The sequence below is a fragment of the Heterocephalus glaber genome, unplaced genomic scaffold (genome assembly GCF_053883595.1).
Source record: "Heterocephalus glaber isolate CG9 unplaced genomic scaffold, H.glaber_assembly_v1.0 deba00000818, whole genome shotgun sequence".
In the NCBI taxonomy this organism is placed as follows: Eukaryota; Metazoa; Chordata; class Mammalia; order Rodentia; family Bathyergidae; genus Heterocephalus; species Heterocephalus glaber.
In genome coordinates this window covers 19,099,780-19,112,937 of record NW_028258164.1, presented here as the reverse complement: position 1 = coordinate 19,112,937, position 13,158 = coordinate 19,099,780, and the positions used below count along the sequence as shown (strand labels likewise).

The 13,158-nt window shown below is 52.1% G+C and overlaps 1 protein-coding gene across 1 annotated transcript in view; it reads left to right on the top strand.

The window, feature by feature from the left end:
- The window catches only part of Ptprn2 (protein tyrosine phosphatase receptor type N2), a 611,205-nt gene that overhangs the window by 50,163 nt on the left and 547,884 nt on the right, over positions 1-13,158 (top strand). The window contains exon 2 of the mRNA XM_004860321.4: positions 12,512-12,562. Within this exon, the coding sequence (XP_004860378.3) occupies positions 12,512-12,562 (51 nt within the window). The remainder of the gene's footprint in view (positions 1-12,511; positions 12,563-13,158) is intronic.

Sequence of the window (13,158 nt, the reverse complement as noted above, 5' to 3'; positions counted from 1 at the left end):
GAGGCGTCACTGGCTCAGCCCTAGCACCTCTTTACTTATTTATAGACTAATTCTGGTCTCGGCATGAGAAAGAAGTTCAGCTGTCATGGCTAGCTGAGTGCTCAGTGGAGGCAGCTGGGATGACGGCAAACTCAACACAGGGACTCGATACACTGGCAGCAGAGCCGTGTCTGTGCTCAGGGACTTCTTTTAATGTTTTCTCCCTTTCCCACTCAACAGCTGAAACAGCCCTGAGGATAAAGGGATTTGAATCCCAGGAAGTGCCTGGGACAGGAAGGCCCCAGGCACCACTGGGCAGAACCCTACACCCCCTTATTTCCTGCAGTGATGGGGGACACTGTGGCTGCTGGTACAGAGGAGTCCTTCAGCATTACCATGGATGACGAGACCCCTAAAGCCCAAATCAGGTTCCAGCTGACTCCGGGTCCCCATACACATTCTCAGCTGAGGACCAGGGCTTCTCCCAGGCAGTTTGTGTTGGTTATTCCCAAGGGCCATGTGTCCCTCTCTCGGTTAAACACTGTCCCATGATGTTCCACTTCTCTGTGGATCTAAATCCATCCTCTTTCAAAGGCAAAGTTTGAGTGTTTGCACCTCTGGGGAAAGTTCTGGCCAACTTTTAATGTTTTTGGATGTGAGCTACAACATGGGCCTTTGCCATGGAGGTTCCCGTATCTCTGGCATTCTTACCTTGCAGCACACTTTTCCGCTCCCCGTGTCTCAGATGCACAGCTGGCCCTCCGTGTGCTCTTTTTACTGAGCACTGTAGATTGAGCATTGGCTGATGCTACATAAGCAGGGGACCGGCCATGCCGAGTAGAGCCCATGCGCTGGAGTGTGGATATCCTTCTGGAAAAGGCAGGCACTGGTTGCAAATGCCGAAGGATCTGTCATGTTGATGACTCCAAGGCCAGGAAATCTCCTTTACCATGGCTTCTGAGAAGGGTGAACCCTTAACACTCTTGCCCTTGTCATCCTACTTCCTGCGAAGCAGAACTTTACCTTTGAACACAGAGATAAAAGATGGTAGCAGCTCTGATGTTATCATATATTCATATTCCTTCTCTTACCCAATTAAATCTCCATCATCCCTATTAACTGATTTATTTATTCAGAAAGCATTGATAAAGCACTAACTCTTATATAGACACCTTGGCAGTAACCAAGATGGACCTGCTTTTGGCTACCTGGAGTCTATTTCTTGTATGGAAGAAACAAGTACTGAAATGATTATGGTAAAATCAGGAGAGCTGGGTAGGGAAGTTTGGAGGCAAGGAAATGTGTTGCTGGGCAGCTCAGTCTGGTCGGGACATGGAGAGCCCCACCAAGAATGGCACCTTGCACCTGGCACCTAAGACACAAGTGGAGCTTAGGCCAAGAGGGGAGGGAAGGTGTTCACACAGTGGCACGTGTGAAAGCCTGGGTGTGAACACAATGAGTGTTTGAGGGCTGGACGAAGCCTTACCTGGCTTTAGTGGAGGACGTGTCTAGAGTCACTGTTCACAAGGCCGCAGCGTCTTTCAGCGCATGGGTAGAGTAATCCCTTTTGCATTTTATAAAGATTAGTCTGGGGCCGGGGATTTAGCTCAGTGGTTTCGCTGCCTACTGTGCAAGCACAAAGACCCAAGTTTGATCCCCGGTACCAAAAAAAAAAAAAAAAGATTGGTCTGGCTGCTGCATGGGACTGACTGGGAAAGAGCAAGTCTGGGCCAGCCAGACTAAATGAGCTAGAGCAGAGACCCAGGTTAGGGGTGGTGCTGCACTGGTCTCAGGGCTACCCAGAAGAGAGAGCTGGCAGGACTTGGTAGCTGCAGGGAGTTAGGCAGTGGGGTGTATTTGGGGACTTCCTATGTGTGCTCCTTGACCCCCAGTGCAGCGGTGTGGACAGGTAGGCCCATTGTTGCCAGTGCTCTGTAAGGACGGTACTCTCCCCTCTCTGCTTCCTCCAAAGCTGTGGAGGGCTGCTCAGCTGTGTGCATGTGCACCTATTCGGGTTTAAAATGTCCCCTGAACTCTCATGCTCACCGGGAGCTTTTGAAAGGTGGCTGGATCCTGGGGGCACAGTACTCATCCTGTGCTGTGAGGAGGTGAGGCGAGGCCCAGCTGGAAGAGGTGGGTCGTGGGGGCGTGCCTTTGAAGGGTGTTTCTTTAGCCCTGGCTCCTCCTCCTCTCTGCTTTCTGGCTGCCCTGAAGTGAGGGGCTGCTGTGATGCTTCCCTGTAATAGCAGCTGACTCCTGAGCACTCTCCTCCTCCCTCACCTCTCTGGGAACTTCACCCGCCTGCCTGGGCTCTTTCCCACATTCTCACTTCCATGAGCAAGTCTCCACCATCCTCCCTCACCCCACCTCTGGAGCCCCCACTTCCTGTGTGCTTGAGTCACCTCCCAGATGTCCCTCCTGAGTTTCCTGCCACTGGCTGCTTGCCTGTGTCACATGGACTCTTCATCATAGCACCTCTTCTTGACCATAGCAAATCAACCTCCTCTCCCTGCCTCTCCATTTAACCCCAGCCCGATGCCGAGTCTTTCTGGAACCTGATGCTTCTCAGCAGAGCGTGCAGTTTCCCCCAGGGGCCTTCCTGTTGGAGTTGGATTCCCTCGTATTGACTGACGATTAGTAGTGACAGACCACCCCAGAACACAAGACAGTGTTCACTTATTTTGAGATCTAGATCAGCTGGGGTCTGGTTGCTCCAGGCTGGGCTTCCTGTTGGTGTCTCTGCCTGAGCATCTTTGAGGCTCCTCTTGGGACCTGAAGGTCAGCAGGCTTGTCCTTCTGTGGTGATGGCAGAGGAGCAGAGCCAGGGAAGAGCAAGAGTGTGTGCTTCAGAAATGTGTTTTTGTGCTTTAGCTTAGTGCCTTTTCTTTCTGCTGTTAAAATTCCAGGAGACAACAGGCAGCCCTTCCTCTTTTTCCTTTTGTAGCAAATGGGATGACTTGGATGCCACAAAGGTTCTGTGGTGCAGAAGTAGAAGACATTTTTCTGGGGAGCAGTGGGGGATTTGTCAACTGAAATCCTTCTGTTCGCGCAGAGACCACAAAGCTTTTAGCTCATCTTGGAGTTCCGGATGTGGTATTAAAGTCTGTGGCTGGGTCTGGAAGTGCCATTGTGCCATAAGGGCTCTGTGGGATCATTTAAGCTAATTTGTTTATGTGTTTTGACTAATGATGGTTTAGACCTGAGCCTCAGTGATGTGAGGAAAAGTCCTGTCTCCCACATGGTGAATGGTGAACAGCAATTCTGCATGCCTCAGTTACAGGATGGCCTAACTTTTGTTATGCCCTTGGGTTCTCCCAGAAACCCTATAAAGTAAGAAGGGGATAATTTTTATTTTTTAATAAATTAAGAGGCTGAAGTTCCAGGCTCACTTGTAGTCTATTGATGAGAGGGCAGTTTGGCAATATTTTTCTATAGTCTTACACATGTGACTTAAAAGTGCCTGGAATTCTTTTATAGAACTTTAAGGGGGAAAAATGAGAGACATCTCCAAAGACTTATAATCAGGATTGCTGACTACAGCTTTATTTTATTTTATTTTATTTTATTTTATTTTTTGTACCAGAGATCGAACTCAGGACCTTGAGCTTACGAGGCAGGTGGTGGAACCACTGAGCTACATCCCTGGCCCCACCGCTTTGTTTTTAACGGAGTATAAACAGTGTAAAGTTACTCCAAGAGGGGGCTGGTGCAATAGATGATGTACATAAGTAGAAACAATTAATAGGCAGTGATTTAAATTCATGGTGGTGATAAATATTAAGACAGGAAAATGTTTACAATGCAGCCTATAGAAGGGCAGGTTATGAAAATGTATATACATTATGATCCAGGGTCAGTTCAATATATATTCATATATAAAGATTGAAAACCAGAACACTGGTAGGGACATTGTCTGAGTGTGGGGTGACAGGTGCTACTCATGGGGGCTGAAGACAAGTGCCCATGTCAGCCAGTGGGCGTGGCTCCTGACGCTACGTCTTTCACAAAGAGCGTGGCTGTGGGGTCTGGGCCAGGTCTCGGCTCACCTGGGAGCACCAGTCCTTCAGAGCCTCACAACTCCTGGCTAACCTCCAGTGAACAAGATGGAATCATGCTCCGGTTATGGTGGCAGTGAGAACAAGGAGGGGCTGTTTCTCTCCATGGTAGCTTTGTCACTTGTGAAATTTTACTTTTAATTCTCACAAATACGCCCTGTCCTAACAAATGGGCAGCTGAAAGGCAGGGTTGGATCGGTGAAGAGATTTGAAACCACGTTGGGTGCTGAGGCCGGAGATGCTTAAATTGAAGATGAGCCAAATGGAGACATCGAGGGCTGTTGGGAGGAAGGGGAGGAACAGGAAGTGCGTCCATGGAAGCAGGATGTCTGCGCGGCACAGAGCCCAGGGCTGAGTGCCATCTTGCTGGAACAGGGGGAAGCTGTGCTCTGTGTGTGCCCAGTAGTGTAAGGACCCATGATGAGAGCTTCCAGTAGATACAGTTGTCCCCATAAAGTAAAGCCCTAACAGCCTCAGCGCTGTCTGAACACGAGTCACCTCCCTGGTGGCAAGTATCCTCTGTGGCTGTGTGCAGCCCTGGCCATGATGGCCTCCACACAGCAGTGTGCTCCGGGGCTGCGCAATGCTTCCTGTCACCCAACAGGTGCTGTCACCTCTCTCTAAAGCTCTCACAGTTGTGTCTCAGACCCAGGAGTCCCAAGTGGCCAATGCCTCCGTGCTAGTCTTCCTTTTGTTGCATGTTTTGGAAGAAGAAGCCCAGTGTTGCTGACAAGTCTGGATTTCTGCCTCCCTGGCCTGGGATGTAGGGGATCTGAGGTGGCTGCAGGATAAGAACAGGGATGCTCAGCAGAAAGCAAGCCGTCCTGTCCTAGGGGGGAAGCTCACACTGTCAGGAGAGTAGAGGTTCTGACCTGGCCAGCTGGGACACCGAGCTGGGCCACTGAGCTGGGCCATATCTGCTAGGCTGTGACCTGGGGCAGGAAGGACTTTGAGACCAACTTACACGGAAGCATAAGAGATTGTAGAGTTCCTTTCAGGAAGAAGTCAGCGACTATTTCCCCTGTGTGGTATCAAAGTGGTTGTAATTTCTGTACATGAACATGCACAAAGATGTAATGGTTTAAAAAATTAAATAACAAAATAGAAAAATAACCTAGATTTCACAAAGCTAATCAAATTCTCATCACAGGAAGAACTCACTGAATCTTTGATACCTAATTTGCCTTTGAGCTCCAGGGACATAGAAGATGTAGATGACGTAGGTGGACTTGGCAGGAGCCTTCTACCTGCCAAGCAACGTTGAGGGATAGGCCCCAGGACTGGGACATGTTAGAAGTGCACATCCTCCGGCCCTGCCCCAGACCGATTTAACAAGCCCTCCGGGTGGAAACTTCTGAGGGTCATAGTCATCTCTTTCATGATGATAGAACCTCCCCAGTCTAGTTTCCCATGTTCTGATGAGAGACTGTATGATAAGTTTCCAGGGTCAAGGGGTTTGAGAAACACTGTCTCTTTCTTTTGGAGGGAGAGTTGCAGATTCTGAGAAGCCCTGCAGGAAAGAGACCTTAATTTCAGCTCACATATTTCGAATGTATTTAACCCCAAACCCTTCCTGAATAACCCTTATTAACCCAGCACCACACCAGTGCTCTGCCAAACTTTGTCATCTGTTGAGCATTGCTGACTACTGGGGTGGACTTTCACTACAGTAGAGTGTAAGTGAATTTCCATCCACAGTGGGCAGTAAGTAGAGCATGGACAGGCCAGGAGTGTAGTAAGTTGAACAGGAGGATTAAACAAATTGTCTTTTAAATTCACCCACCTCAGCTTCCAGGAGCCTACCCTCATACTCTGGTAAAATCCCTTCCATCTAGATGCCTGTCATTCCAGGGTCCGTATTACAAAGGGGGAAAGTAAACACTTGACCTAATTTGTTTTTTTGTCTTGGCATTGAAGCAACCTCTCACTGGCAGAGTTATTTGTAGACAGGGCTCACGAAGAGCAGACAGAAACATTCTTATCTTTAAAAACAGAACCAGAAAATGATCAAAACAAACCCTTTGACTTATTTTTGAGCTGAAAGTATAGGAATTCTAAACATCAGGGCAAAGAAGAGTTTTTTATCTCTTTAATCCTAATTAAATTGCTGTGTGTATTTATATATCCAGTCTTAAAACTGAACCTAATATATTTATAAAAATCAGGTGGTATATTTATCTGACATAATTTAAATGATTAAAATAATTTGAGGCATGCTATTTGCTATTCAGGATAATAAAGAATTTGGATCCAGAGAGTAAATTATAAAGAGTTTGTTAAATTTACCTTACGTACAATTTTTAATAATGTGCTTGAATTTTAATTTAAATGTAAGATTTTAAATCAAAACTACTTCCATAAGCTCTACTTTTGCTTCTCAGGGTGGGAGAGGAGACCAGGCCCTGCCTCCCCAGGAGCTCGTTGGAAATGCAGAATCTTGGGTCCTGCCAAGACGTATTTAACAGGTTCTCCAGTTGGTTCCTTCAAAATTTGAGAAACACTATTCTATCGTGATGGTGACAAAATAATTTAAATTTCCTAAGGGGGATACTGAGATGACAGGTGATCTCCAGAGGGGTCGGGGCAACTGTTCCGGGTTTGTAAGGGGCAGGGGACCCGACGCAGTGCCTTCTGCCACAAGTGACTGACAGGGAAGGGTCAGGGGAGGCGTCTGAGGAGCCGTGGCCACTGTGTCCCTACAGGTGGACTGGGGTGAGGCCTGGTGGGTCCAGGAGGTATTGAGGCAGAGGAAAGGTCTGGTTTGTATTGTTTCCTCGTGCCCTGTTTTTCAGGTTGGGAGCCTGTGTGTTCCTTGCGCAGGAGCTGAGGTCTCATTGCACGTGAGCAGGATGACAGTGCCATCCCCTCTGTTGCTGGCCAGGTGTAGGGTGCTTCCCCAAAGACCTGCTTCTCTGGTCAGCATAGTTCCTCAGCGTCCCTGAGGCCCTGTTCACAGTGTGCCTAGTCTCAGCCTTCAGGACACAGTGTTCAGGAGCAGGAGGTAAGGGAGGCTGTGAGTTTCAAAGGAGACACGTGGCTGGGTGCCACACAGGGCACAGGTGCCTCTTGTGGGGGTTCATGTTGTCATATGCCAGCTCCCAGCAGCTGGATGTTAGGCCTCTGAAATGTTTAGCCAAATGATTTGGACAGAGCCGGGTGGGCATGCCCTCCCTTCCCTTCCCCAGAGCTTCCCACTGTCCTCCCCAACCAGACGGCCATAGGCTCTGCAGCAGCTCCTGAGCTTGGCGCTAGGCAGGGGCTGTCCCCATCCCGGGCACCTGATATCACCCCGGGGCTCTGGGGTCTAGGTGGGGCAGACCCTCCCCGCACGGTCACCATCACCCAGGGAGGGAGGCTGGCGAAAGCCCAGAGATCGACTGTGGGCTTGTGGCGACTGCCGAGAGTGAGGGATCACTGAGCCCACGAGAGGCGGCTTCCACGTGGAGTGACTTCGGCTGTGGAGGCCTCACGTTTCAGACCTGGGGGTTTCCATTCAACCCTTGTCACCCGAGAGGCCTCCACTCACCGAGTACCTGGTCGGGGCCTCTTCCAGGCCCTGACATGTGAGGGCAGGGACAGCCTGAGCCTGGAGGTGCCCGCTACCTGGAGGGGGCAGGAAGGCGGAGCCCCGGGCTGGGGAGGGTGCAGTGCAGACCAGGAGTGTGAAGGCCGGTGTGGGGGAGTTCAGGGGAGGGCCTGTGGGCCTGAGGGGTAAGGGGGACTGCAATTGTCACAGAGGTGTCCAGGCTGCTCCACAGCCACGTGAGGAGCCCACAGTCTGCCTGGTGGTGAATCTCAGGGCCATGGGCAGATCCTCTCACTTCCCTGCGATCCCCCTGATCAGGGGCTGCGTGTGGATCGTTACTCCTGCCTGAGAGAGCTGGGAAAGCAGCCTCTGAAGGTTAACAGAAAACAAAGAAAATGTGCACTGAATTAAGATTGAGTATGAAGAGAAAAACAGTGTCTGCCTCCCGCAGGGCCCCACTGCCGGTGGCTTCCCTTATGTCACTGGTTTCTGCAGAGCCTGCCATGACGCTGCTTCAAGTTGGGGCCACCAGGGGAGGTGCAGGTCAATCTGCAAGCAGACAGCGCCTCTGTGATGGTTCCTACCGAATCCTCTCTCCTGTGGGTGTCCAGGGAGGGGCTGCTGCCAGGAGAGGGAGGAGGAGGCAGAATGTGTGGCCGGAGGAAGGGAGGCCTCCCACGGTGCCCACGTGTAAATCACCTGCCTGACAAAGGCCCAAGATCACCTGGTGTCCTTCTCACATCAGGCGGGACAGGGGCTGCAGGGCTGGTGAGGCCTATGGGCTGCAGATGGGGAGAAGAACTTGACTGAGGGAGCCTGTCCACTGCTCCCTGCTGCTGTGACTCACAGGTGTGAGCTGTGAATGGGCCCACACGTGACACACATGTGAGAAGGTGCACAGCCTCTTCTCTGGGACAGTGGAAAGAGCACGCTCTGGGGATACAGGCCAAGCCCCAAATGTGGCTCCACCGTGCACCAGCTCTCTGGCTGTGGGTGTGGCTGATCTCTGAGCCTGTGCTGGGAGTGGTGAGAGCACATCTCAGGGTGTGGATGGAGTAGAGAGAACACAGGGTGCATGCAGTCAAAGCTGGAGTCCGACAGTGGGTGGGAGCCACGCTTGGCTGGGACAGGGAGGTGCTGTTACGTGATGTGGTTGCTCACAGAGTGGAGACTCAGACGTGAGAAACTGTATCATAATAGAAACTTTGCAATTTGTGGACAATTACCATTGGAAAAACAGTAATAGACTTTGATTAGCATATGCCACATGGTCCACATGCCAGATGGAGTTTTGTCATAGCTGTGTTGGCTACAGTACTGAATCGATCTGGGCTTCAAGTCATTATCAGCTCCAGTTTTGAGACTTTGGTGAGAATGTGCTTGGCTTGGAAGCATTTTCCACGTGCTCTGTAGGCATCCAAAACCGTCGCTGCTGTCCATGTGGTCTCCTGAGAGGAAAGTGGTTTTTGGCAATAGAATTCATTTTCACGTTGATCTTCCCTTATGTTATTAGGTAACAAAATCTCTCTTGTCCTATTGTTAGCGTCCGCCTTCATTTCAGGGCTTTTCCCAAGCCTCATGGCGGGAGGACAGTCCTTTCAGTTCCCCCTGTGTAGGCAGAAGAGGGGCCAGGAAGGCCAGGAGGCCTAGGAACAGAGTTGAGAGAGTGAAGGACCAGCAGGGCAGTGAGGGCGGAGCCTCTCCCCCAAGACCTCTTTCTAAGAGTCCCCTGAGGGTGAGAGGGTAGGCAGGTAGTTGGTCTGGCTCCTTTCAGAACTGGATCCATTTTTATTTTGAAAACAAAAACGAGGCAGGAGGATGGTGGCAAACACTGCTCGATTTACAGAGGAAACAAAAGGGAAGAGGGTTAGAACTCAGAAGTCTGTGTGTGTGTGTGCGTGCGTGTCTAAGTGTGGAGGGGGGTGTGCACGCGTGTCTGTTCAGACCTGTGATGCGTGTGCATGCGTGTTCAGGGCGTGTCGAAGCTGGAGGAGACCTATGGGCATGATGGGTGGAGAGTGTGCCCTGCTCCATTCCCTGCTGAGAGTTTTGGAGATGGCGTGTGTTTCCACGGGAAGGCGGGCAGTGTCTTAACTCAGGGAGTTCTGGATTTGAGGGCTGGGTGCCACGCGGCTAAGGGCAGACCGGCTCCACAGATGGAACTGCTTGGCCTCCGCCCATCACCTGGCTTGGCTGTGGACCACCCCATGCTGCCCATGTGGCAGGTGTGGGTGTTGTGGGCTGGCCGTGGCCACTGTGCTGGGCAGGAGCGCCTCCAGGTAGCCCTCAGAGGCTGCGGAGTAGGAGACCTGTGTCTGCTGGCAACACGTCCTTTCTCTCTGTGACTTAGGGTCATAATTAATCTTAGTTGGTGGCTGATTTTCACAATGAAATATGTTTGTCCTTAATTTTTAGAGCAAATAACAACATTTGTAAATCAGCAGTCATGTTAGCATATTGAGTCCTGGTGTAAAATGTGCATCACATCTGCAGCTCTGGTAATAAATCCCCTGTAGTGTTGTTGCCGCTTTGGCTCCCAGGATTGTGGGTGTCTCCTGGCCCTGGGGACCCTGATGGGCAGGCAGTGATGATGACACCCCTGAGGCTGGGGCTCACGCTCCTTGTGGTGCAGGTCATGTTCACGTCATGTCTAACTGTCTGCCATGATCAAGGCAGAGCTGGAAAGCAGTGAGCAGGCTTTTGTCTTGTGCCTTCCTAGCAGAGTTTGGACACCTGCCATTTCATAGGGCAGACACAGTTGAGTGTGAGTCACTGCTTGAGCCTGTGTTTACATGGGTCTCTGTTCCTGTATACGGGCATGCACTGTGATGATGTGCCTGAGTCCTGTACTATTACCATGGCAGGACGTGCAAAGGTCCTGCAACATCAGGACTCAACTAAAGCTTTCAACACGATCACATCTTGGGTACTTTCTGCTCTGTCCAACCCACAGTGCCACCCAGAGCCATGGAGAGGGCCAGGTAGCCTGGTGAGTGGTGGGTTCCTGACGCTGAATGTCCCTCTGGGCTGCTGTGCCAGTCTGCTCCGCACTGCAGTGGCGGAGCACCTGAGAAAAACTGGTGTGACAGAGGGAAGGTTTATTTTGGCTCATGGCCTCCCGTGTTTTCACCCCATGGTCTCTGGCTCCATCAGTCTAGGCCTGAGGTGACACTACGCGTCATAGCCCAGGAACGTGTGCCATAGGAAAGGCAGCCAGGAACAGAGAGCAGGAGTGAGGGTGGAGGAGGTCCCACCAGCACTCTCCTCAGGGGGTACCCAGTTGCCCCCTTCAGCCAGGCCCCATCTCCTAGGGCTCCCCTTCCCTGTCTCACTAACTGGGACCAAGCCTTCAGGATGGGCCCAAACCCAGGCCCAGGCTGCTACCCCTCAGGGAGGCCCTGGAGGTTGGATGGAGCACCCAGAGATGGCCCAACTGGAGCCAACCTAATGCTCACGGTGACCTCGGGCCACCACCTTTAGGGTCAGTCGGCTCCAGGCCAGCAAGGTCCGACCTTTACATCTGCTGCAGGGCATCCCTGAATGCCCTGCCTCTGCTGCCTTTCCTTCACAACCTGCTGCTCGATGCCTGTGGATGAGGAGTAACATGGGGCAAGCAGAGTGGGCACAGGGGATGTCAGCTCCAGTGGAACCACACACACAGGGAGTCGGAGATGGGAGAGGAAGAACCTGCTGCCCAGGAGCTCATGTGATGATCTCAGAAAAACAGAGGCTGCGGGCCTTGAGTGTGGGATCCAGCAGGCACAGGGCGGGCATGGGGCGGATATGGGTCGGGCAAGGGATCCTCAGCCACACATGACCCTGGGCCCTTGTAGGAAGAGGTCTCACTGAAACCAGCACCCTTTCCTTGGGAGGCTTGAAAAGATGTCTAAGTACAGGAGTCCACTGGTGTGGATTTAGGGTGACTCTGACCTTTGGTTCTGTGTAATGTTTGTTTTTGGGTCCTCTGTGGATCACAGTTTTGGGCTTTGTTCAAACTGAATCTGTTTGATGTAATCGGGTGTTCTAGCTACAAGGATTTTAGGCCAGAAAGTTAATGGTTCCACTTTAAAGTCACTCTGGGGGTGGATTCCTTCATAGTTACCAGCTCTCTCCTAATTAATGGGTTCCCATTCGCTTGCCCCAGAGCCTGGCCTGGACAGCCGCAAAGGGATGGAGCCCTAACCTTGAGAGCCCTGTAATCAAAGGGAGAATTTGTCCTTGGACTACAGTCTCAATACAATGTGGGGAGTCCTGTCTGATGCACTGACAGAGTAGCCACCAGGCCAGCCAGAGCGTCACACACAGCAACGTGGCCTCCCCAGCCCTGTTGCCTTTCTTGACCGACATGGGGTTCCCAGAGCCCTTCCCCGGGATGTGTAGAATCCTACCCAGTAGTGACTGCCCCTGAATCTCTCTCCTTTCTTCCTTCCTTGGCCCTGCTGTCCTTTTTTCCTCATTGGTGGCCACATGGTCACTCCCTACTCCCCCAGGCACCCTTTGCCTGTTCCTCCCTGTGTCGTGCAGTGGTGTTGGCATGTGGCATGTGGGCTCCCTGGAGGTCCTGGTCTGTCCTGGCGCTGTGAGGTGCCCTGGGGTCTGGGCCCCTGGGGAGCAGGGGGAACAGTGAGGCTGGGGCCACCTGCAGAGTTGCTGTGCTGCCTGGTGGGAATGAAGGGCTATGCAGAGGCCTCACTTAGACAGTTGCCTGGCGTGGGTGTGTGCTGGGCTGTGCTGTGCTACCTTTGGTGTAGCTCTCTGTGGCACACGTTCCTGGGATGCCCAGGACCCTGGCTCTGATCCCCAGCACTGCAAAACAAAAACCAAAATAACCCAGTCCCATCTCAAAGTAGTGGATCTGCCTCGGTCCACATGGAGCCTCTACTGTGGCAGGTGGTGCCCGGGTACAGATCTCTGTTCCTGCGCTGACTGCTGTCTCCTTGTTTCCCCCCAGGCTGCCTGCTGGAGGATGGCCTTTGCGGTACATCGGAGGCCTGTGTAAACGGTGAGTGTGTGATGTCTGGGTCTGTCTCTCCCGCCAGGTGACCCTGGGCGGGTGTTCTGTGTGCCCTCTTGCCCTGCGACTGGGAGAATGAAGGTGGATGAGCATGGGTCGCACGCTCTACATGCAGAGGAGTGCACCAACGTCTGGTCTGTTGGTGCTCTCATGTCTTAGGGTGGATCGAGGGAGGCTTTGCAGCTGGATGGGAGCGGCTCTGGGCTGGCCAGGTAGCGGCCCAGATGGCAGCCCTGCTCCCCCATACCTCTCCTCCTCGCTCTCTGCCCTTCTGCCCTCCACTCACCTTCAGACGGGCCTCAGACTCACAGCTGAGATGTTCTGCTGAGAGCTGCAGGGCACACTGTGGGGTGGGGAAGGGCAGCTGTGGGGGCTCCTCCTCTGCAGGAGGCTGCTTGCGTCTTGTTCCACGGGTGATGAATTCAGGGAGGTTTGCAGTTTGAAGTCAGATATAAACCTGAACATCTGAAAAGGGACAAAGAGATCCACACAGCCACTTTCCCCAAAGTAAGTGGAGTCTGGGGGACACACGCTCCCATCCCAGCATGCCACCCACAGTTCTGCCGCAGTGTGGGCTCTGTCTT